General features: G+C 40.4%; 2 protein-coding genes across 3 annotated transcripts; both read right to left on the bottom strand.

The window, feature by feature from the left end:
* Positions 1 to 1,215: 1,215 nt before the first annotated feature.
* LOC137258938 (NXPE family member 3-like) lies at positions 1,216 to 11,585 on the bottom strand. 2 transcript variants are annotated; one of them, XM_067796635.1, is made up of 5 exons: positions 11,108 to 11,585; positions 9,303 to 9,400; positions 4,183 to 4,764; positions 3,267 to 3,328; positions 1,216 to 2,038 (listed from the first exon to the last, which is right to left on the bottom strand). In XM_067796635.1, exons 1-5 carry the CDS (start codon positions 11,174 to 11,176, stop codon positions 1,230 to 1,232), a joined length of 1,620 nt encoding a protein of 539 aa, XP_067652736.1. In that variant the 5' UTR covers positions 11,177 to 11,585; the 3' UTR covers positions 1,216 to 1,229. The 2 variants fall into 2 exon arrangements, with proteins under 2 accessions (XP_067652736.1, XP_067652737.1); XM_067796636.1 differs by having other exon boundaries at positions 1,216 to 2,035.
* A 5,015-nt stretch (positions 11,586 to 16,600) lies between these two features.
* On the bottom strand, positions 16,601 to 21,032 carry LOC137258941 (tubulin beta chain-like). The gene is made up of 3 exons (XM_067796639.1): positions 20,961 to 21,032; positions 20,316 to 20,424; positions 16,601 to 17,778 (listed from the first exon to the last, which is right to left on the bottom strand). The coding sequence occupies exons 1-3, from the start codon at positions 21,015 to 21,017 to the stop codon at positions 16,601 to 16,603; spliced, it is 1,344 nt and encodes a 447-aa protein (XP_067652740.1). The 5' UTR covers positions 21,018 to 21,032.
* Positions 21,033 to 25,522: the final 4,490 nt, after the last annotated feature.

Genomic DNA, 25,522 nt, shown 5'->3' with positions numbered 1-25,522 from the left:
AGAAAGGTATCAGAATCTGCAAACTTGTGTTTTACGTTGCATGGGACCTTTAATCCTTCACATCGCAGAAAGAAGTTCAGCAGAGTATATCTTGGACGGATCCGATATCGACTCAACAAAAGACCTGCGTACACTGGAAGTGTGTCCAAGGCGACTGCCTCTGTAAGTGTACAACTGTCGGGCAGTTTGCTAAGACCCCACACGACCACCCAGAGGAAGATCGGGAAGATTTGAAGATCATCAATAGGATCCACAGATGGATAAGACGGGCAGCAGCACTTCCCCTTCTCCCAGTAGTCATGGTCCAAGACGCTTGGATTAAAATCGTGGACGACACCACTGCCATAGACAGAAAGATGATTCCAAACTCGATAACTACCTGACCAGGACCTGGGTTGACGATCATGCCAAGATTCCTGTGGAGATTGGGGAATCAGCATGAAACCCATTGCCCGAGGACGAATAAACATCACGTATCATATGATCACATGATCATATCTAGAGTTCATCCCTTAAACCAACATGCACCGTCAGTGCCTCAGACGTTAAAGGATTTTTCTGTAATGACAAATGTCTACTTCCAGGTAAGATAACAGCATATCCAGCCGTATCATTCATTTTTCATTATATGGCTATGGATGCTTGCACGGGGCTTCAGAACACATTCATGTTTACAATGTCGTTTATGTAGATCTTTTATGGATTTTCGTTTCGCTATGGAGCGTAAAATCGACTGCCAAGTTTCTTTTGGACATGCGTCTACATATCCTGATTGCATATGCATGTTTGGATGGTCAAGCCGCATTTTTTTTCACATTTTGGCATTTACTACAAAGAAGAAAGAACGTGTCTTGGTTGTATATCACCTTCTGCATAAATCATTGTTGTGTTGGAACTGTGTGTTTTGCCTCGATTTAGTATGAACGTCTGTTTTTCATTTGTTGCCAAAACCACTGCACATGGTACTGTTTCTTCAAATCGTTTGTCTAGAATATATATAAAGCGCATCCACTTGGAATGAGAGACCATTGATCTGTTCATTGTGCTCAGAAGGATACGAATTATGCTTTGTTCTTTTGCATTATGGGGCAGTGGGGTGGTCTAGTGGCTAAAGCGTTCGCTCGTCGTGCTGATGACCCAGGGTTCAATTCCCTACATCGAAACAATGTGCAAACTCACTCACTTTGGTGTTGTCGTTTATAAAAAGATCTAACATTTCAACCACATCTTTATTTCCAGCAGATATACCCTAAGAACACTTTGACCATCATAGTAACGAGAAGGTCATGAGGGTGAGTATCTTCATTCTCAAACGCAACTGTCATGTCCCAAACATCAAGGTACATCACCTGGTCATAAAGATTTACAAACTCCTTTTTCAGGATATTTTCATAAGCTGGTCCCCACATACCGCCTAGAGGTGATACTGATTTACGTACGGAAAATTTATGTGGACCTTTGATGATAATTGTGACATCAGGAGAACGTTTCAGGAGGTTTTCTATTGCAATTCTTGTTCTGTGGACTCGAGCTCTGTAGATGTGGATTGGAGTAAAATGAAAATGAGCATACAGATTAATAAGAATGATATCATTAGATCCGGATGGTATGTCATCCAAGCGAGCAAACACCGGCTTGGTGATTGTTCTATTAGCTTTGGCAAACCATAGTGGAAATCCATGGGGCAACAAGTATACTGTATAGTTATATTTGGGATGGTTCGCCTCACATATTGTTGGCCCTTCGTAAAAGTTTCGTTTCTTGGTCCTCTTGCCTTCCGGGGGACCTTTTGTAATGGTGAAACCTAACATTGAATAAAGCGCACCAAATATTTGTCTGACGGTTGAGTCGCCTAACAACTTCACAGTCTTGTTGGCCAAACATTGATTGTACGCATCAACGGGGACGCTGTTCCGACATGATAGAGGGCGCCACGTGTTGTTGTAGGAGAAACCGACAGGTGGCGTTGCTAACCAGGTATCCCGGAAGTTCCTTCGACCACAAGGGATTTTGGGAGACACGGCGGGGTCTTTCTCTGCTGACCAAAATACGAATGCAGTTTGAATTATATAGATTACGAAAGAGATATATGTATACACACTATATGATGAACTTTGTCTTGAGAAAGAAAGAAGCTTGTTAGTATATGTAAATGAAATAGAGACTTACAAACTCATCCTACATTAGTCGGCTTCAGAAAGCGTCCACGTCATACTGAATATTACCTATTACAAACCACCAGAACACCAGTCTGGATTTTCTCCTGGTCCCTCAGTTGACTGCGTTTGATCATCTAGTTCCCCGTAAGCCTTTATGTCAAAGCACGTATTGTCAACAAATCTTAACTAATGTTTGAAAATAACGACAAACTCGCGTGCAACTTCAGAGACTTTCAATTAACACTGACAGTCGACTTTATTTGGGAAACTGATGTTGGTATCTTGTGTTCGTAAGCCTATGAATTTCTCATTTCGCCTTGTAATCAAATCCATCTATCACAGCCAGGCATGAATTTTCTGAGATCAGAGTACTAAGAGTATCGTAGTAGTCTGGACACGACCACCTACCCTTCACGCTATCTTTCTACACACTGACAGAAGAGTCTGGACACGACCACCTACCCTTCACGCTATCTTTCTATACACTGACAGAAGAGTCTGGACACGACCACCTACCCTTCACGCTATCTTTCTATACACTGACAGAAGAGTCTGGACACGACCACCTACCCTTCACGTTATCTTTCTATACACTGACAGAAGAGTCTGGACACGACCACCTACCCTTCACGCTATCTTTCTATACACTGACAGAAGAGTCTGGACACGACCACCTACCCTTCACGCTATCTTTCTATACACTGACAGAAGTCTCTATAATCTGCCAGCCTGGACACGACCACCTACCCTTCACGCTATCTTTCTATACACTGACAGAAGTCTCTATAATCTGCCAGCCTGGACACGACCACCTACCCTTCACGCTATCTTTCTATACACTGACAGAAGTCTCTATAATCTGCCTGTCTGGATTGTCCCACAAAATCCATTGGACATATAATGTTTCATTATACACTCCAAAAGTTTATTACAGTAGAATATGTGAAACTTGTGATTTTAGAAAGTATCACCATGACAGCTTGCTAATCACCACACTCACATAACACACTGATATACTAGTAGCTGTTATAAATGATACGTATTACAAAACAGTTTCTTTAACAATCATATATGCAAACATGCAAACATGCAAACATGCAAACCTACCGTTTCGTGTGGACGATATATGTATTGTGGCATAGTCCGACAGATACTCTGTGGATCTCCATCTGAAACACATTGTGCTACTCTGTTGAACATTGAAATAATGAGAATGATCATTGCGCTACTCTATTGAACAATGAAATAGTGAGAATGACCATTGCGCTACTCTATTGAACATTGAAATAGTGAGAATGATCATTGCGCTACTCTATTGAACATTGAAATAGTGAGATGGGCATTGCGTCACTCTACTGGACAATGAAATAGTGAGAATGATCATTGCGCTACTCTACTGAACAATGAAATAGTGAGAATGATCATTGCACTACTCTATTGAACAATGAAATAGTGAGAATGATCATTGCGCTACTCTATTGAACAATGAAATAGTAAGTGATTATGGGCTACTCTATTGAACAATGAAATAGTGAGAATGATCATTGCGCTACTCTGTTGAACAATGAAATATTGAGAATGATCATTGTGCTACTCTGTTGAACAATGAAATAGTGAGAATGATTTAAGGCCACATTTAACAATATTGCAGAAACATCGCGGCGAGTGACACTACTGAGGAGAAGTATCGAACCTGTTCTTTGGTGTGACAAGTGAACGCTTTAAGCACTGGACAACCCCACCACTCTCAACCATGAATCATGTGAGTGCGTTTGTGTGCGTGCTCAGGATGTGGCTCGGGATCGGGTGGTCAGGCTCACTGACTTAGTTGACAAATGTCTTCGGTTTCCAGATCTATGCTCAAGCTGTTGATCACTGGATTGTCTGATCCAGACTCGATTACTTACAGACCGCCGCCATATGGCTGGAATATTGCCGAGTGCGTCGTAAAACTAAACTCACTCACTTAAGATACTGTAGAGTGTTTCGCTAAAGATCGGGTGAGTGAGTGGGAACTACTTACGCTGAAAACCATCTCGTGTCAGCATCAAATGTCATATAGCTGTGAGGTAAAGAGGTTTCTTTCCAGTCTTTACATCCTATCCCCTTTGTCTTTGGCCGCCCACAGTAAAATGGAATGCCAAAATAGTCAGCAGTTAGATTACAAAAGGGGCGTATTTTCATGTACTTCGCTTCCATATGGCCGCTTGTAATTTCAGTTGAAGTATTTGATCTGAATATACATTCAATTTCTTTCCCAAAATATCCATTCTGGAATGAAATATACATATGGTCAATTCTTTCTCTTGATGAAATCATGGCAGCCCGAATTATGGCACTTCCTGTCCACAAGGTGCGCAGAACTCCAGTATACGTTCCATTTCCATTGTCGATAACACTTCCGGCGGAAGCAGCGCCATGTTGGGGGTCTTTCATCCACACGACTAACATATCACCACCACATGTTTTGGGTCTCTTCCAGTGATCGAACAGAACAATGTTTACTATGACCGTTTCATTAAGTTCATACGTCTTTTTTATACCAACCAACGATATGTGTGACAGAGATCCTGAAGCGTGGAGACTTGTTAGTTCGTTCAACATACTGAAACAAAGCAATAAAACAGGTTGTCTTAGTTCAATTATTCCCCAGAAACAATTTCAGCAACAAAACAATCCACACAGGTTTGAACGACGATTACTTGTGTTCTGTCAGAGTGAAGCAGGCATTGTGTTCTGTGACAGAGTGAAACTGGCAGTTTGTGTTGTTGCAGATTGAAACAGAACGTTTGTGTTGTGACAGAGTGAAACAGGCAGTGTGTGTTGGAACAGAGCGAAACGGTATTGGAACAGAGTGAAAGAGGCAGTTTGTGTTCTGACAGAGTGCATGAATGAATGATTTATTCTCATGAAGATGGTTTAAACATATTTATTTTCAGAGGAGGAATCAGATTGGTAAACAAGCAATATATTGCTTATGTTAATGACGCTCCGGGAAACAAATAACTTAGATATAACAGTCGTGAGGAGAAAAGCATGCAACTATCAAACAATATGCTATAGCTTTCTGAAAATGGAACAGTCAAAACCCGATAACATAGTCACCTATAACATTAGGATCATTCGCGTCGCAAGTGCAATTTCGTTTTTCCTATTACAACCCAAATCTGTCTGAGAGTACAATGAAAGAATGGATACATTCTAATAGTTCATGGTTATCATTAGCAGATCCTTTAGAGTGTCCGAATAGTATTTATTTGATATCATATCCTTTGGTATGGAAGTGCATTTTATGTCTTATGTCAGTGTAATTAATGCACGAAAAGAAATAGTGAATTGGATCTTCGTTAGAGTAGCCACAAGAACAAGATGGATTTGAAGATAAAAATCGTTGATATTTATGTGCGTTTAAATCGCTGCAACCGAGCTTGAAGCGCAAATGGATAATCTGACAGAATCTTGAGTTTAAATTAAAGTAGTTTTGATTATCATTATTTGACACATAATTTTTTTCTTAAAACTACCCAAAATAACCGATTCTCTATGATCAGTAGACAAAGAATTCCACAATCTTACAGTATCTGGGAGAAATGACTTAGCATAGATTGCATTTTTACTATCGATAGTTTGGGGCTTCAAACGGTCTCGGAAACTGTAGTTTGCAGTGTCAGATACCTTACGAGGGACTAGATTGCTCAAATATTTTGGAGTTAAATTATTAACCATCTTATGGAAACAAATGTTAGCTTTTGGATGTGTCTACGAGCACATAGTGGTTGAAAATTTGTCTCATCATCACTTTTCTTATGACTCGTACCGTGAACAGCACCGCAAATAGTTCTAAGTGCATCAAGAATACGTTTTTCAAGTGTTAATGCTTGCTGCTTGGTACAGTTGTCCCGGATGTGACAATAGTCGAAAATAGGCAAATAAATTGTTTGTACATTGTTTTTAAAGTTTACCGTGAGAGACGATAATTAAAACCTCTAAGACAGTTTACCATGGGTGCAACCTTTTTAGCGATGCGATGGTCAGGTCAGTCCAGGAGCAGTCATACTGTAACGTAAGTCCCAAATGTTTATGGCTATTAACACCATTAATGTTATAACCCTTCATTGTTAAATTTAGCTTTATGCTGGGTCGCACTTTACGAGAGAATTGTATAGAATCTGTTTTATTAGGATTAAATGTAACTTGCCATATGTCAGCCCAATCAGACATTTTACGAAGATCATTATTAAACGTTTAAACTGGTGTCGGGCTCATGAAAATCAAGATTGGGATAATGTTTTCTTTTCGGATGAAAGTTCTGTTTGGCTTTTCCCTGAATGTGTGAAAATTTGGACCAAAGATACTGTCAAACCTATCTACCAGCGACCAAAACATAGCCCGAAGTTTCACATGTGGGGTGGCATATCGGCTCGCGGAGTGACGCCATTGTGTGTTTTCACGGGAAACTTGACAAAAGAAAGATACGTTGACATTCTAAATGGTCACCTTCTTCCGATAGCACAAACATTGTATGAAGATGATTGGATTTTCCAGCATGATAATGACCCAAAACACACTGCGCGCTACACAAAACAGTGGTTGTCGGGCGAAAATGTTCAAGTTTTAGACTAGCCCAGTTACAGCCCAGACCTAAACCCAATTGAGAATGTGTGGGGAGTCATGAAGGACAGAATAAACCAAAAGGGACTGAGAAATATTGAAGATATGAAGGCCGAGGTGGTCCAATATTGGGATACCCTGTCACACGATTACCTACAAACTTTGATGGGTAGTGTGCCTAGGCGTATTCAGGCATGCATTGCTGAGCGAGGAGGTCTAACAAAGTACTAAAACAAGACTGAGACTGTAAAAGGATGATGTTTTAACATGTTTATGTGAGTAAAACGCCAGAAGTTAATAAACGTAATGAGTTACATGACGCAACATGATTCTCAATAATTTCTGGGAATACTATATGTGTGCATACACACACACACACACACACACACACACACACACACACACACACACACACACACACACACACACACACACACACACACACACACACACGCACGCACACACGCACACACGCACGCAACACACACACAACACACGCACACAAACCCAATTAATGCTTGCTGCTTGGTAAACACACGCACACAAAAATATGTATGCATGTATGTATGTATGTATGTATGTATGTATGTATGTATGTATGTATGTATGTATGTATGTATGTATGTATACAGTTACTGATTCTTGAGCATTCCAGCGAAGTATCGAAGCTGTGCGATCAGCCTATGTTTACCAACAGTCAAAAAACACATACTCATATGCAGAAGAGCGCTTAACGGGAGGCAACTCTAAAGCGTAGAGTCGCTAAAATACTATTAAGGTGATACGAAATATGATGCGACCTATCAATGATTTGATATAAATAGGATAATGAGCAACATTAAACTTTTTGCTGATGATACCTCCTCATATGAAACTATTGAACACCCTGAATTCTCAACTGCTATGCTGAATAGGAAGCTAGATCGTATAACCGATTGTACTGATAAATGGCAAGTGAAATTTAGTCCTACCAAAACGAAAGCCATATTATTTTCGACTGAAACTAATTCTAGTCCTAAATTACGTCTCCGAATAAATGTTGTTCTTATACCTGAAGTAAGTGATCATAAACACCTAGGACTGTTATTTCAGGAAGATGGAAATGGCACACACATATTGATTAACTTGTCCATAAAGTGGGCCCACTCATTAATTGCTTGTGTTGCCTAAATTATAGGTTGAATAGAAGAACGCTTGAAATTATGTACAAATCTTTTATCTTACTCATATGTGACTACTGTGATAATATGTGGGATATTTGTACTAAAGATGCTAGAAAACCTACTCTTGGATGCTCTTGGAACAATATGTGGTACAACACGACGAACCATTCACGAAAACAGGGAAAACAGGTTATTGCTCATTGTATGATAGACGACATTACCATAAACCATGTATATACTATAAAATGGTCAGTGGGCTGACTCCTAAATACCTATCTTCACGGGTCCTGACTTCTGTTGTTCAAGCATGGCATGCTCATGATATTAATATTAGAAATGTAGATTCTTTACCTAGGTCGATGCAACTGATCTATAAAGAAATTAGGCTTTCTTCAAAGTTTCATATATTGCTAGTTATGGCCATTTTGTCAAGACGTAACATGTACTTTTCGCGGAGAAGTATTGATACGAGCCTTATGGCTTGTCTGCTAATCCAGTTTCCTAATATGTTATGAGGTGGCATATGGAAATAAAAACCTAAACATTACTGGAAATAAAATATTAATTAGATCCTATATCAAATATTCTGGTGTTGATTGTCTAACTTTTAAAATATATTTACAAAATATTTAATGACCCTCTTTCTTTAGGGTTTATCGACGAGTTTAAAAAAGTTGATAGTCAGTGGAATATCTATCAAACGTAGTTTTCTAAAAATCGCAAACATTAACTGTACGTGAGGCTTGCTCGGCAATTCTCTTTTGAGCTTTGCAGAATCTACCAGTGCGAGTAATACAATACCAAGATACAAATTGTGAGACCAATTCAATATTTGAATATTTGATGGTGTATGTTATCAGACCTCCTCCAAAAAATGAACGTCCTTGTGTGAGAATCATTTACAGTTAATTTCCCTCTTTTACCATACTCATCAAATAAAAATAACGATTGGCTTAGATCAGTAGGGGTTTCTGCGAATAACTCTTTGTCATTTGCAAAGAGTAACAGAAGTTTTAAGCAGATAATGAGATCATAATGCTTGTTACTATTGAAATCTTCAAGGCAATTATAAATTAATTGTTGGTTAATAGTCTTCCAGGTCATTCAGGTACAAAGCAAAGTGAAATTCGGAGATATTTTCGCCTTGTCAAATATCAGAACAACAATGAAAATAATCAGTGGTAATACCAGTATATGAAACACACGACTTAATACTTTTGTACATGTTACCGATGAAGAGGAAACATTTACCTGAAATATATACTAGACAGTTTGTGTTGTGACAGTGTGAAACAGGCGTGTGTTGTTACAGTTTGAAACAGAGAGCAATAGTCTATTTTGTTAAAAATAAAACATACACTCTGTTTACCTGTGTGGCCACAAGTAGTATGCAAGTGTTACTATGACAACGCCCACAAACAGCAGAAATGTTCTTTGTTGTGTTCCCATGGTAAGCTTTGGAATAATCTGAAAGAGAGGATACGTAGAAACTTTTGAAGGAGGATTAGGTAAAAAACCGGCAAAGTGTTTACAGGATAAAAGGAACCCAAACGAATAAAGATGCATTCGATGCTAGACGGTCGAAACGTGAAAGTGATCTTCAGCAATCTAAAGAAAAGCATCAGAACCATTCCAATAATGGCAAGAGCGAGTGAGTTTAATTTGACGCCGCACTCAGCAATTTGTCAGCTATGTCAGCCGTCAGTAAATAAAACAAACAATCCAGTGATCAACAGCATAAGAATAGGTCTGTACAGTCGTTACAACCAGCCTGACCACCAGATCCCGTTAGTCGTATCTTACGATACGACAAGCATGGGTTACTGAAGATCAATTCTAACCCAGATAGTCAAGGGTAGTAATCGCAATACATCTCTGCTAAAAGAAGAATGTATAATTGTATCTATTTCTACTTCGACTTTGAACAGATCGGGATGATGCTTGGTACACAGGGTGAAGCGTTTGTGCGGTTGTTAGGTCAACTACCTGCTCTAGACAAGATCAACAAGCACAACCAGTCAGTACGACTTATAACTAACAGAACTGTCTCTTACATCGATAGGGTAGTACGCATGTCACCTGGCGATGGTGGTAGCTTAAAACTAATTATCATCAATATTGTGCTCTCTCTATATATGTACACTTGGAATATTCAAAATAACTTTCAGCCAATGAAACTTAGTCTGTTTGTATTTTGGCAATTCCAAATGACCAATGAACATTGCTGTAGGAAATAGGAAACCATGTGACCATCTGGGTACTCCTAAATAATTGTCCCGCTTTTGTGCGGAAATCGAGTTTTGCTATAAATCTCAAATTCTGCATTTGTATTGATCAAAAACGTTAATAAACTGATACATTTTCAATTCAAACTAATTTTACACGTAATATAGCACACTTGTTGTAGTTCAGTGCATACTGTCCAACTGCAGAATCTGAAAGTCCCTTCCATTTTAGTAGCACTCATCAGACTTTCCTGGATATACAATAAACATACAACAGTTACATGGCGCCCACATGTGGGAGGGAATCCCCGAATCGACACAGGTCACGAGATTGAAAATGGCGCCACTGACATGCGAGAGATGGACTGAGATGTGTGACGGCTTGCAAGTAAATTATCCTGTGAACAGACCGCGCTAATAACCTAACTGAACAAATATTTAGGTGATTTCTACGTCGCCAGGCCGCTGCACACACCATGTCAGCCTCGCCATTCACAGTTAACATGTGGGTCAAATTACACTAATGTTTGCCGGAGCGTTCAATACTTGGGACATACTTGTGCCGATTTCGGACATCGTCAGATGAACATGACACGCTAGCCTTGTTTGTTTCACTGTTCTCGAGCCTATAATCTCTTCAACATTGTTAATTAAACAGAAATTAATTCACACCCTGCTAACTGTTATTGTAAAATGTTATTGTAAACAATATTCAACTTGTGCGACGAGTAAACCTTATCAAGACATCTAGAGTAGACTATCTGCAACTCTGTTTACGCCTAATCACAGCCTAACCATGAAAGGAAACCATTGGTCCGCGTCCGGAGACAAGTGACAATAGAAAGGACGGCGCCCCTTTCTATGACAGCCCTAACGCAATACTAATTTCAGTACCCTGGTTTCAGTATCCTAGTGATATGGTTGTACATGAACAATGATCACATACTACCTGTTTCCTGAGTAACAATCCACAGATCTTGTTACCGGTGTCAGAAACGAAGTTTACTTGAACAACCATTGGAGTTGGCTACTGAGCCGAACAAGTTTAGTCGTGCCTTCCTGAAAAGCGTGGCGGTAAAATTGTCTCGGCTTCTTGACGTCACATCGGCAATATTTCATTGTGACGAGAACACGTTTGACATTAAGATTAAAATAAGAAAAGTGTCGACAGTGGATAGTAAAACAACTAGAATATCACAATTAGAATTAAAACTAGCGTGGAACGTTAACACTAATAGCACTGTTTGGACAATACGACAGAAAAACAGGCTATAGATCGCCATCAACGGAACATTCTTTCTAGAACATAGTTGTTGCGTCTATACACGCCTGCTTATTATGTTGCCCCTGAGCCTTTGGCAGTGATCTCTAACGTTTGTGATGACAGGCAGGATCGGTCTATTCTGTACTGCAATAATGTCAACAATAACAAATTTGGGTCAGTTGACATTCACCCAGTCGACACTTGACCTCAGGGACTGCGAGCTTCAGTTATCGATTAGGGGTAGGACAAAGCACGACGCCGAGGTTGTGGTTGTGAAAATAAGATCGAGAGCGCATACCCGTGTCCCTAGCGAAGTCACTTGAGCAACCCTTAAGGTTGGCCACTGGTAGAACTTTAGTATCAATATCCTGCTGATATGATTGTTCCGGGTACACACATTACCTGTTTCAAAGGTAGCAAATTGGCTTGAGCTTTGTTTTGACAGCAGAGACCATATGATAGATTTTAGTTTTGGCCACTGTTGACACACAGTATACGTTCTGTCGCTCGATCATGCTCATAGCCCGAGTGAGTGGCCTGCCGGTGTGTATAAATGGCCGGTTGTAAGCAAGAAGGCTACAGAACAGCAGAACAAATACAAACCGGTTTTATTAATGCGTAAGGATTGTGTCCCCAGGGACACTACCCTCTCTTGATTTGTGGCGACCAGATAGTGAATAACCAGTCTGTATAGTCACAGTTATTGCGAAACATACTGCACTAGGTATATATAGCCCCGTCCCCTCAGGGGTACGATAGGAGCCTTGTAATTGAATGTGATCAAACGTTGTATGATCCAAGCCTCTCACTGGTCATGCTCAAACTGGTGTGATAAAATTTGGTGGACTTTGCACTACAGACAGCAGTGTTGTTCTAAATAGCATCACTGATATACTGAAATCTACTGATCATAAAGTGTGCCTCGCGTATAGTGTCTAATCTAATCGATAGTCTGTAATTCATATAATTAACTGAGGCAACATATAATTAAATGAGAAGGTGTTCGTCAGGGTGAAAAGCTGCGACCTTTGCTGTTTGCTGTTTCCAATAAGAAATATTCATTTTGTCTTTAGAAACATTCATGCAGCAAAATAATTGCGGTGCCTTAATTCTGACGTACTTAGATCTTTTCTCTATGCAAGACACAGTACTTGCTGCAGAGGTTCAAGTAGATTTAAAACATTCCTTGAATATGTTTGATGATCACGGTATTCCGAGCCAACTTATCAATATGCGGAAAACAGAAGTTGTCAACCTTGGTACATCTACAGCTACTAGATTTATATGTGACGGTTATATTTAATCAGTAGGCTTAAAAGTCCAAAGTTGAAAGTGTAACCAAGTTATATTGTACATGTGTATAAGAAAACTACTGCTAGACACATATTAGATGATCCTGCGCACTAAACGCCTTTGTGACAAGAGAGGCGGTACAACGAATTGGGCGAGTACACTTGGCTGCTACAGGTAGCTTCACGATTATGCACGTGCAATACATGCTAACCGTGACATGAAATCATCACCGCATATTCCTTCGAATGATAAGGCTGCAGTTCAGGCATAAGATACTGATATTTCACGCTAACCTTTAGTTAAGACGAAGACAAATAGATGATTGGGGCATTGACAAGCATTTTAGATATTCAACAATTTTGTGAAAAAACCCCAGGAAAATGTCATTTGCTTAGTGAAATGGATCGGTGGTCCTAAAAATATTTGCTCAGTATATTGCGTTGATTCAATTCGTTGGGATTGTACCTGTTCCCAAATCGAGTGTTCTATAACAATTCATGCGTGAAACGCACGGGGAAAATGAACTTCTCGATATTTATCAGACAACCTGCCTCCCTCTTGTTTCAAGTGGATCGTTCTGTGGGGCGTTCCCAAGTATGCAAATTGGGGTCATTTGTCAGGTCGTGGATCATCTTATATGTGTTTACCAGTATAATTCTACAGAAGTGTTATTTAAATATTTAAAGAAGAGTATATGTTTGATCCAAGACATCTGTTTTTTTTCTGTGTAAATGGGACAACTGTATGTGAAAGTCCCAGATAATACTTTACTGACAATGTCTTATAGAATTTGTCAAAATTTGTGAGAATGTGGTCAAAGGGGAGTCACTCTTGTCAAAAAGCGCCTATCGCTACTGTAAAGACGAGGGTAGACAAACTCTTTGTCTCTGACCATATATTTATGATTGTAACAAATTAACCCATTTAAATTGAAAAGGAACCCGGGGAGACCAAAGATCCTGAACCCGCTGAATCTGGTGAAATCTAGCATTTCTTCTTTCAGGCTTTTAGCATTGCAGAGAGGGTTAGGCGGTATGGAAGATATTGCGGTTCAGACACAGTGAGGCAGACAAGGATGAGGGTAGTAACTGTTCTCTTCATTAAACATGGAGATTGGGTGAGTCCGTGTGCGACAGTTGTCTGTACTCACCCGACAGACAGACAGATATTTTATTTACGCCTCACCTCATGGTCACAGTTGACACATATATTAACATGCTTGATATAACGTATACATACTTAATATATAACGTATACATACTTAATATAACGTAAAGGTGAGCCACCCTTAAAGGGTTATGGCAGACAATAATGCACTATGAACACTAGAAAGAAGCAAATAAATAAAGGTATGGTTTAAATACAGTATAAAATCTATCCATATAAAATAATATGTTTTTCCTTTGTAACATATACAAGCAGGTTTGGGCACTGAAATATACATGATGTTAAAAAAATAAGACTAATTTATCATTATTACAGAGATCTAGGAGGTTTGGATAGCTAAAACTCATTTTCATATAAATTTTCAAGCAAATCATCATACATATGGCACTAGAACACAATATGTCTTTTATCCTCAACACTCTCACTACACTGAAAACATACCCTCTCATGCACATTCACACTCACATTCACATTCACACTCACATTCACACTCACATTCACACTCGCATTCACACTCGCATTCACATTCCAAATGCAGAGGAGCTGTACCTGATCTGAATTTGGAGACGGCAGAGCGCTAAGAACGGGACATACTCATACTCACATAACTTTCACAGCCATACACAACAGTCGATACGTCCCTGGTTTATTACTTCCGGGCCTACCGCTCGGATTGCATCATAGCTCATACCAATCATTCACATACTTCTGCATACAAATATCTCGCACACCCTCACATACCCGTTTAACATCAGCTTCCACACTAAGGCCCCTCTACTTGACTTTGCTTCCGCTACTGAATTCCAGCTTCTCAAACGTCCTCTCGTACATCTCTCCGACCACATAAATACATACTTATTTCTTATAAAGACATTTTTATAAAACGGCAGTATTGTCTAACAATACATACCCATTGTCTAACGATGGAATGAATCCATCCCATGTCACCATTCACAGCAACGTTTAGATCTTATTTACCTTAACATACAGCCTAAAGAGCTACGAACAGTTTCCCTTTCACACCAATATGACTTACTCTCCTCAACAGCACATTTCTATCGACACAGTAATACGCTTTCTTAAAATCAATAACAGCAGCAAAAGTATTCTTTCTATCACATTTTCTATTTTCAATATTCAAACAGAGTGAATATGATCAGTAGTGGATCTCTTTTTCCGAAAACTGTTTTGCATATCACTCAAAATACTAGTAGAGTCAGCCCAGTAAGCGATTATTCAGAACATTACAAGAATACAATTTGTATATGGAGTTTGTAAGGGTCAAGCCCCAATATGACATATGATCCATGGGATCTAAAGTTGAACATTTGGGTATTGGGTTTATGATACCCGTAGCCCAGGTTGCAGGTATTTCGCTGAATTAAAACTTACATTGAAAACACGATGAAGTGCCTTGATAACACTTTGTCACTTTAGGCACTCAGTGGAGATACCATCAACACCATATTTATTACTCGTAGTCTCGATACCAAATGTTCCAAATAATGAAAGAGCTGAACATGAAGGAAGATTCATGTTCATATTAACCTTTCGTATTTATCTTATAGTTAGTACCATTTGGGGTCTCTGGAGTAGCCTAGTGGCTAAAGCTCGTTTGCTCGTCTCGCTGAAAGGCCAAGATTCGAATTCCAAATTGATCATTTGTTTATCTATTACTCGAAATTTCAGTGATACTCGCGGATATCACTTTTGGTCAACGACCTGTATAATTTTAATCCGACATGCCGCAAAAGTGATCTAATTCTACAGAGCAGTGATCTAATTCTACAGAGCAGTGATCTTATTCTACAGAGCAGTGAGCTAATTCTACACAGCAGTGATCTAATGCTACAGAGCAGTGATCTAATGCTACACAGCAGTGATCTTATTCTACAGAGCAGTGAGCTAATGCTACGCAGCAGTGATGTAATGCTACATAGCAATGATCTAATGCTACACAGCAGTGATCTTATTCTACAGAGCAGTGAGCTAATTCTACACAGCAGTGATCTTATTCTACAGAGCAGTGAGCTAATGCTACGCAGCAGTGATGTAATGCTACATAGCAATGATCTAATGCTACACAGCAGTGATCTTATTCTACAGAGCAGTGAGCTAATGCTACGCAGCAGTGATCTAATGCTACACAGCAATGATCTAATGCTACACAGCAGTGATCTTATTCTACAGAGCAGTGAGCCAATTCTACAGAGCAGTGATCTAATTCTACAGAGCAGTGATCTAATGCTACATAGCAATGATCTAATGCTACACAGCAGTGATCTTATTCTACAGAGCAGTGAGCTAATGCTACGCAGCAGTGATGTAATGCTACATAGCAATGATCTAATGCTACACAGCAGTGATGTAATGCTACAGGGCAGTGATCCCATTCTACTCAGCATTGATCTAATTCTTTTCAACAGTAATTAAATTCTACACAACAGTGATCAAATTCTACACAGCACAGCACACAATCACTTTGACTGGCAACGAGAAGAGAAACGGGTAAGACATCAAACATTTCATTTCAATATGTATTTTATTCAAAGAGAAACAGATCAAGTAAAACGTTAAATATTTACCAGAAGAAATAAAGAATAAATAAAGATATCATGTCACTCAGTCAGCAGTTTGTTCCAATCATACACATCGCAAGTGTTGCGCACTGGGCATAAGAAACAACACATTTCAGTGTTTCCTTTTTAGGACGAAATTTTATGCATCCGCATCTCCTTCGCCCTCTTCCTCGTCAAACTCTCCCTCTTCCTCGGCGGTGGCGTCCTGGTACTGCTGGTACTCAGACACCAAGTCGTTCATGTTGGACTCGGCCTCAGTGAACTCCATCTCATCCATGCCCTCGCCAGTGTACCAATGGAGGAAAGCCTTTCTCCTGAACATGGCCGTGAACTGCTCAGAGATGCGCTTGAACAGCTCTTGGATGGCAGTGCTGTTGCCGATGAAGGTTGAAGACATCTTGAGACCACGTGGGGGGATGTCACAGACAGCTGTCTTGACGTTGTTGGGGATCCATTCAACGAAGTAGCTGCTGTTCTTGTTCTGGACGTTGAGCATCTGTTCATCGACCTCCTTCATGGACATGCGACCACGGAACATGGCAGCTACTGTCAGGTAGCGACCATGACGGGGATCACAGGCCGCCATCATGTTCTTGGCATCGAACATTTGCTGGGTGAGTTCGGGTACAGTGAGTGCACGGTACTGTTGGCTTCCCCTGGAGGTGAGTGGAGCGAAGCCGGGCATGAAGAAGTGAAGTCGAGGGAAGGGCACCATGTTGACAGCCAGTTTACGGAGATCGGCGTTCAACTGACCAGGGAACCTCAGACAGGTGGTCACTCCGGACATTGTGGCTGACACCAGATGGTTGAGGTCACCGTATGTGGGTGTGGTTAGTTTCAGTGTTCTGAAGCAGATGTCGTACAGAGCTTCATTGTCAATGCAGTAACTCTCATCTGTGTTCTCAACCAACTGATGAACAGATAGAGTGGCATTGTATGGTTCGACGACTGTGTCGGACACCTTTGGTGATGGCACAACGGAGAAAGTGTTCATGATTCTGTCGGGGTACTCCTCCCTGATCTTACTGATGAGGAGGGTGCCCATGCCTGACCCGGTGCCACCACCCAGAGAGTGGGTCAGCTGGAAGCCCTGAAGACAGTCACAGCTCTCGGCCTCTTTGCGAACAACATCCAACACAGAGTCTACCAGTTCAGCACCTTCTGTGTAGTGACCCTTGGCCCAGTTGTTACCAGCACCGCTCTGACCGAACACGAAGTTGTCTGGACGGAAGATTTGACCGAAGGGGCCAGATCGGACAGAGTCCATGGTGCCGGGCTCCAGGTCAACCAAGACAGCTCGGGGGACATATTTGCCTCCTGAAAATGTGAAGAAGAAGCCATTTGCAACAATAGGCGAAGTAAGTTTGGGTGAGGTCGAATACTCTTTAACAATGCTTTAACAATGACATAAATGCACCGACATACGCGTATATTTGTCTGTGTTGGTACGGTCTTAAGTGTTGTAGTGCTAATACAAAGACACATCATGACGCAATTTAATCAATACACTGACTCCGAGTTGACCAGTCACTGTTACAAGTAGTACATCCTTCTAGTGATTTTTGATGTGAAGAGGCCTGGGATAGAACCAACAACTTTCGCTCTACGTGTAGACGATCTATCCACTACGCAATGGAGGCGGTCTTTTGCAACCTTAATGTTTCCATGATGAAAGATTTGAAACAAATGGAGATTACGTGTTTATATTCATCTTTCGTATTTAGCTTTAAGTGCTATATAAGGTCGGTGGGGTAGCCCGGTTGTTACTCACTCAATCATTTCAGTACCAACAGGATGCAAAAATGTGCAAAACATGTGCTTGTTATACTTTGTTCATAAAGAAAAAACAAACAACTGGAAAAAAGTGTTTCTTTTTTTCCTGTTTTTTTTTTCTAGGAAAGTCTCTTACATTTTTTCCTGTAACGTTTCCGTCAGTCACTATACCATCCAGGCATAAGAAAAAAACCCTACACTGCTGGGATAGTTTATTATAATCAGACAAGGAATACCTGGGATGTTTACAAATAACGGTATGTGATGGGCATTCCACCCCCCTCACTGCTTAGGTTGAAAAAATTCTGCCCCCGTCCCTGTGTCCGTCGCGGTCGAGGGAGCAGGTGCTGACCAACTTGCAGCTTGGTTTCGTAATTAGACCGCTAGCAAGAAACATAAATCGCTCCGCATCAGTGCCCCTTTAATATTAACCCACCTACCTCATATCAACTATCGTATGACTAACGCTATGTGATCATGATAAACCTCGTGACGGTATCTACATATCAGCAAGATTGACTAAAATTAGATAAGAGTGACGTAACGATAACAGTTGCCCGGGGCAACGAGGATTTGGACGTAGCTGCGGGCTAGCTTCCGGGTGCGCAGAGGATAAGAGATTAGTAGATGTTTGAAATGCATGAGTAAAAGATAAGAGACGATAATGTTTGTGTTGTGAAAATCCTTATTTTTAACGCCTACTGGATAAATGAATAAAAGGTCTCAAACAAATAGGAATATTTTTAATATTTTTCACCGTCGTTGGGGTCATTCTAAACATGCCTAAATCGAATCATGTATCGCTGAAAAAAAGCAAAATGTTTGGCGAAAATATAGGGTCTCATACTATAAGATTTAACAAGTTTGTCTGTACAAGAAGGCGCGCGTTGGTTGTTTTTGTGTGTGTTTTATGCACTATCTGCCTCTTCCACATTTCACAACGGTACACGACCCGTTAAAGTCCCGGGAAGAATAGGCCTTCGTTGACTTGGTTGACACATGTCATCGGTTCCCAATTGCGCAGATCGATGCTCATGCTGTTGAACATTGGATTGTCTGGCCCAGAGTCGATTATTTACAGACCGCCACCATATAGTTGGAATATTGCTGAGTACGGCGTAAAACTAAAGTCACTCACTCGGTATATCAGATCAACACGAACCCTGGTTATTACCATTGCTTGCTGTTCTATAACGGGAAGAGGGGTTCTACGAAAGTTAATACGTTAAGGCGATCAATGGGGTCATGACGGATTATTTGCCGCTGACAACATTACAGTAACTGGATTTGAACCCTACCGCCCCTGTATTTGACCTTTATTCCTAAGTGAACTTAGAACATTTTTTGTGAATGAAACATTTGACCGTTTGCGTTCATGTCAATATTAAACACATTCTATCAGAAAGATGTTCAAATGTTACTGTGAAAGGTATAAGGTTGTATCATTCACTCCGAGTCAAAAGTTTAGACTCACTAGTGTAAATGCAGCCACTTACTTCAATCAACTGTTCTAAACTAGATTTGACAAAATATTCAATACTGTTTGAAGGTACTGTTTACACATGAACTGATGCATTGTAAAACAAACGAAAAGGATTACTGCCTAGAGTTCAATAAATGATGAAACTCGGTGAAAATTTGTCAATTCATCATAAACGTTTACACTAAAACTGTCCACGTGTACGATATTTGCACATGGTTTTCAGCAATTTGATGCATGACCCTCATGCAATTCATCTGCGTATGGTTAATGGAGAAATTAGCTTTCAATATTACCACATATATATCTATACATGACATATAGTGAATGCCTTTAGTGAATCTAAACTTTCGTTGGGTAGTACAGTTCTAAGCAGATCCGTTTGGAGGACTTTGTGTACTTGGTTCCTTCCTGTAACAGTGCGTAGATCGATGCTCATGCTGTTGATCACTGAATATCAGTTTCTGGATTGCATAGTTCAGGCTATTTATCATTTATTTATATACCGCAGACATGTGACTAGAAAATGAGTGCAGCTAGAAACAACAACAAAAACAAAATTCGTTCTGATCTACATACAACGCTATTTTCCTATCCTCACCTGTAGCTTCGTTGTAGTAGACGTTGATTCTCTCCAACTGGAGGTCGGAGTCGCCGTGGTAGGTGCCGGTGGGGTCGATGCCGTGCTCGTCGGAGATCACTTCCCAGAACTGGTGACAAAGGAAATTTTATTTGCAATTCATTTTCATACAATTTGTCACAGTGCACTAACTTTCGAATATTTTATTTAACAGACATAACTCTAAAACATACATCTACAGGTACGGGGTACAAACGATGCGAGAAGGGTAAACAGCTACAGTGATAGCGTTGTAGCGTTATCTCATAAATATAGTTTTAGAAATACAAATAATAGCAAGAATATGTCTGTCAAGACTGACTCGGTGGTGTTTTTTTTCAATACTGGGTATTGAGTTCCAATGCTGAATCACCTCATTTCAGTATGCATTTGCCAGAGGAGGGACGGATTTCGTAATTAAGATATAAAACTTATTAAACGTTTCATAAATTTTCAATTTTATTATTTAGATGTTATATACACATACAGAGAGTATTCAGTTGATCACCTTGCCATCAGTCTGATTGCACCACTGGCCTTACATGACGGTCTTAACAGGCACTGTGTGTAAAGAATGTTCATGCAAGGACTAAAAATGCAATAAAACGATAAGAGAAAGAAGTTCACCTTGGCGCCGATCTGGTTGCCGCATTGGCCAGCTTGCATGTGGACGATTTCCCTCATGATTGTGGTGGTGGCGGTGGTTCTGTTGCGACAGATCTAGAGCAAGGCGAGGTGAAGAACTGAGTGATGGGGTAGGTCAAGGGTGCCTTTTTATACCCCCTTCATCTCATACGTGTGTGATGGCAACAGTATCGAAGCATACAAATTGGCCCGGAGTCAGTGGTGGTATCAGTAAGCCGGGGTTTATCTGTAAGTGCTTTAGGGAACGAACAATGGTCTACGTAATGGTGTAGGCTTCGGTGGCTACACTGAATAGTCCGTTAACAAGCGTAATACAGCGGCAAAATCGACGTTGAAAAGATTCACTGCTCTGTGAACAATTCTTGCTTGATATATGCTCTCGTTAGCTATAGAGCAAACGCGGGGTAGGGGTAGGTGTAAATTGCGTGATTTTATCAAAATATGTTAAGTGAGTGCATTATTTTTACAATACAGTATACCTTGGTTATAATACCACCATTTGTCCTGGAGTAATGTGACATTATATCCAGTGTGGTATTATATCCACGGTCTACACCAGGTTTGCCAGTGGATAATTAATGGTAACAATTAAGTACTTTATTTAATACAATAAATGTAAATGGTTGTTTGATAATGCTATTTCGGGTATAGTAGTCAGGTTATTTACAGTTTCACTTTTTTCAGGTTTGGATGTGCAGTTTGATACGTTTGAAATTATTGGGTGAAAGTAGATGTTCAAGCGTAAAGATAATTTGCCATCGATTGTTTCATGTCTTTGTGGGATATTGTCCCGTGAACGTCTTGAAGACATATACTCTCTCTACATATACATTGCTGAAAGTGCTACGTTATACTGAATTTAGAAAATGTAAAAATTCTCAGCCTAAATTGTTATAATGGTATATTATCAAAGTTATCCTTTATATTACTTATCATTGTGGGTGCGCGCACTATTGTTTTCCTGTCAGTTTCCTTGACAAGGTGTAATTCCTGTTTTTATCGTACGTGTCTTGCTCTTTTCAGATGAATATTGATTTCGATGGTTTGCGACAGCTGCTACATGTGGAAGAGGGCACGAAAACACTTTGTAGCATCAATATTCGATATGACATATTGAAATAAATTTATGAAAACGATTACTTTAAAGTATTGTGTATTTTCTCATGTGTTGTGATCACATTAAGTAAAGCCCGTCTCCATGGGCAGTGTCATGAATGAGGTCATGGTATGTTGTCAAACCCTCTCATTGCGCAGATTTCAAAATCTTGACCTCGACGTCAGTGATAATGAGAAGACTTCTCGGGGCTATAAGATAAAGGTGTACGCAGCAGTGAGTGTGCGAGTTTAGTTTTACACAGCTGTTCGCAATGTTACAGCGGTATCACCATTAATGGACTTCATGCATTGTATCCATGTGGGGAATCGAACCTGGATCTTGTGCGCGACGCGCTTTAACCACTAGACTGCAGCAGTAAGAATGTGGAGAGGTACAATCTTCGTAGAAAACTACACATAATGCGCACTTTATTATTATCATACATTTTAGTAAGTAATTAACTGGCCAAGGATCTTCATCGCACGTACCAAAACATTACTGGAGAGAGAGTGCGATAAATATTCAACGCCACTTATGCTATGGCGCCACTTTCAGGCTATATTCGAAAGTATATAAGCAATAGTTTACATGTATACGCCTCCTGGGTGTTGTTGTACAAAACACCATCAGAGCTAAGACTACCTTAAGTCTAGGTTAAGGTATGCGAGTTGCGGTCACCTTAGCACTAAGACTACCTTATGTCTAGGTTATGGTATCAGAGTTGCGCTAAGACTACCTTAAGTCCAGGTTATGGTATCAGAGTTGCGGTCACCTTAGCACTAAGACTACCTTAAGTCTAGGTTATGGTATCAGAGTTGCGGTCACCTTAGCACTAAGACTACCTTAAGTCTAGGTTATGGTATCAGAGTTGCGGTCACCTTAGCACTAAGACTACCTTAAGTCTAGGTTATGGTATCAGAGTAGCGGTCACCTTAGCGCTAAGACTACCTTAAGTCCAGGTTATGGTATCAGAGTTGCGGCCACCTTAGCACTAAGACTACCTTAAGTCTAGGTTATGGTATCAGAGTTGCGGTCACCTTAGCACTAAGACTACCTTAAGTCTAGGTTATGGTATCAGAGTTGCGCTAAGACTACCGTATGTCTAGGTTATGGTATCAGAGTTGCGGTCACCTTAGCGCTAAGATCACCTTGTATAACGGCACCCTGATCGGACACAGTGTGTGTTCCTCTGAAACTGATCTTAGCAAAGGTCAAATAGGAGTGAGTGACGTTTTAAGCCGACTTTATCTCGGCGAGGGCCATAAGCAATGGGCTTCACGCACTGGGCCCTTGTGGGGAATCGAGCCCGGTTCTTCGGCACGACGAGCGAACGGCTTAACCACCAGGCCACCCAACCGTCCCTTTCCAAATTTGGACCAGATACCCAGTGATCAACGGCATGATCTACACACAAACTTACAATGCGAACAATGGTGTTATACAACGAATGTGGCCAATCATACAAGCTCTTATCTGGGGAGTCCAGATTACTTGTTTCAGGAAAAGAGTGAGTGTTCCAGCAATATCACGGCGGGGAACACGAAAAAGGAGCTTCTCACATTGAAGCCATGTGAGGAATTGAATCCGGGTCTTCAGAGAGCCGACCCAACGAGTCAGATCCCGTGTAACGTCTTTTTGATATGTAAACAGTGTATAATTTAGTGATTCTCGACGTTGATTGGTCGATCGTGTATTTGTACATTTTCATTGGATGCCAGAACTATTTTCACACCACTAAGTTCATTCATTCTTTTATCTCATATTATTAGGTGTAATATCTTCTGACATACATCTCAAGTTGAATAGCTTATGATAAAGTATATGATAAAAGAAAATAGGTTCACCATTCTCGAGATTTTTCCGTGCTTCTTTGCAGATTTTTAAGTTTTATAAGTTAACGTTTTAAAAAAGACCCCTGACTGGGCTGGGCTCTTTTGTGTCCACTAGTCACCCACCTTCTGAGTTCTGGCACGAGTTTCGCCAAATTTGCGTTGTACGACAAAACATTGAGTATGTGATTGTACTCATTGACTGTGAACTTAATTGCGGTGGCGGTGGCTTTGGCGTAGCCTTTAGAAGGCGTGTGGTTAATAACATCGTCATGAAACGAATATGGACACCTCTTTTTCATACCGTTTTCATCAGTACTATATTGTGTTTTATGCTTGATTCCATTAGGCTTGAGCAGTTTGGTTTCATCCACGCATTAATACAGATTTTTTTGTAAACACATGAGAAAATGCGCCTTAAAGTACTTAAATAGTGTTTTCCTGGCTTAGTTACAGAATGGGTAAAATATAGAATAACCCACGAGGCACAAGTGATTACAAGAAATACGACCTCAGTTGACACTAATGTTCACTGCCTCGAGATTTATTGCTTTAGTTTAATACCTCTTGGGTTATTGTTAAAATGAAAGAGTGAATGAGTTTAGGTTTACGTTTCACTCAGCAATATTCCAGCCATATGGCGCCAGTCTGTGAATAATCGAGCCTGGAACAGACAATCCAATGATCAACAGCATGAGCATCGATCTGCGCAGTTCGGAACCGATGACGTGTCAACCAACTCCGCGAGCCTGACCACCTGATCCCGTTAGTCCCCTCTTAGACGAAAAGCATAGTTGCCTCTTATGGCAAGCATGGGTTGCTGGTGACCTATTCTAACCCGGATCGTTACGGGTCTATTCTCTAAATCACTGAGGTCCTGTACGTACCACTTTGATTGAAACACACAGCACAGTTATGGCACCGTCAAAAGTAGAAAGCCTGTGTGAACCTGGATTCGAACCCATATTTCACAAGTGTCTGACAAGCTTAAGGGCCGTAACTATGCATATCAAAGAGCGATGTCTTGGACAAGTTATGCACTACCAATGCTGCAGATGAGTAGAGTTAGGCGCAACACAACTTCAAATTACATTCATTTAAAACATGACTGTTGAGTGAACGAGTGTGTGAAGTTTCTTTGTACCCATGTGTGGAAAGTGACTAGTGTCCTCTGTATAAAAAGCGAACGCTTTATCCACTAGGCTACCCTAACACCCCTTTAATGAGTGGGGTAGGCCCCTAATAAAAGGTTCCTGTGTGTGGTGTCCACACCCCTGAAATCAGGGTGAAAAGCAGCATCAGCTCTTTAAAACGTTTCTGCACAAGGACTTGGGAACACCTTCAACAGCATAGGTGATTACTCAGGTCACTGTTGTGAAATGAACATGCACCTGTGAAATTACAGCATTAAACACTTCTCACAGGCAGAACAATGGAACATATATATGTCGCCACATAGCTTTTAAGTAACTGAATCCAGAATCTGTCACTGAAGACAATGTTGTTAAATATAATTACATACCACTAAAAAGGGGCATATTCCTTTTTATAAGCATTCCACTTGCCAAAGCATACAATAAGCAATATATATCCATATAGATAAAACATTTCGAAAGGAA

The sequence above is a fragment of the Haliotis asinina genome, chromosome 12, assembly GCF_037392515.1.
Source record: "Haliotis asinina isolate JCU_RB_2024 chromosome 12, JCU_Hal_asi_v2, whole genome shotgun sequence".
NCBI classification, from domain to species: Eukaryota; Metazoa; Mollusca; class Gastropoda; order Lepetellida; family Haliotidae; genus Haliotis; species Haliotis asinina.
This window is presented reverse-complemented; position numbering and strand designations above follow the sequence as displayed.

Bases quoted from the DNA above. Each gene is read 5' to 3' on its own strand.
- LOC137258938 (XM_067796635.1), bottom strand. From the start codon at position 11,176: ATGGTTGTTCAAGTAAACTTCGTTTCTGACACCGGTAACAAGATCTGT. The intron at 9,401-11,107 runs GTAGTATGTGAT...CCTCTCTTTCAG, and splicing joins GATTGTTACTCAGGAAACAG to ATTATTCCAAAGCTTACCAT. The intron at 3,329-4,182 runs GTAAGTAGTTCC...AATGTGTTTCAG, and splicing joins GACACGAGATGGTTTTCAGC to ATGGAGATCCACAGAGTATC.
- LOC137258941 (XM_067796639.1), bottom strand. From the start codon at position 21,017: ATGAGGGAAATCGTCCACATGCAAGCTGGCCAATGCGGCAACCAGATC. The intron at 20,425-20,960 runs GTGAACTTCTTT...CTTTGTCACCAG, and splicing joins GCAACCAGATCGGCGCCAAG to TTCTGGGAAGTGATCTCCGA. The intron at 17,779-20,315 runs GTGAGGATAGGA...TCACATTTTCAG, and splicing joins CTACTACAACGAAGCTACAG to GAGGCAAATATGTCCCCCGA.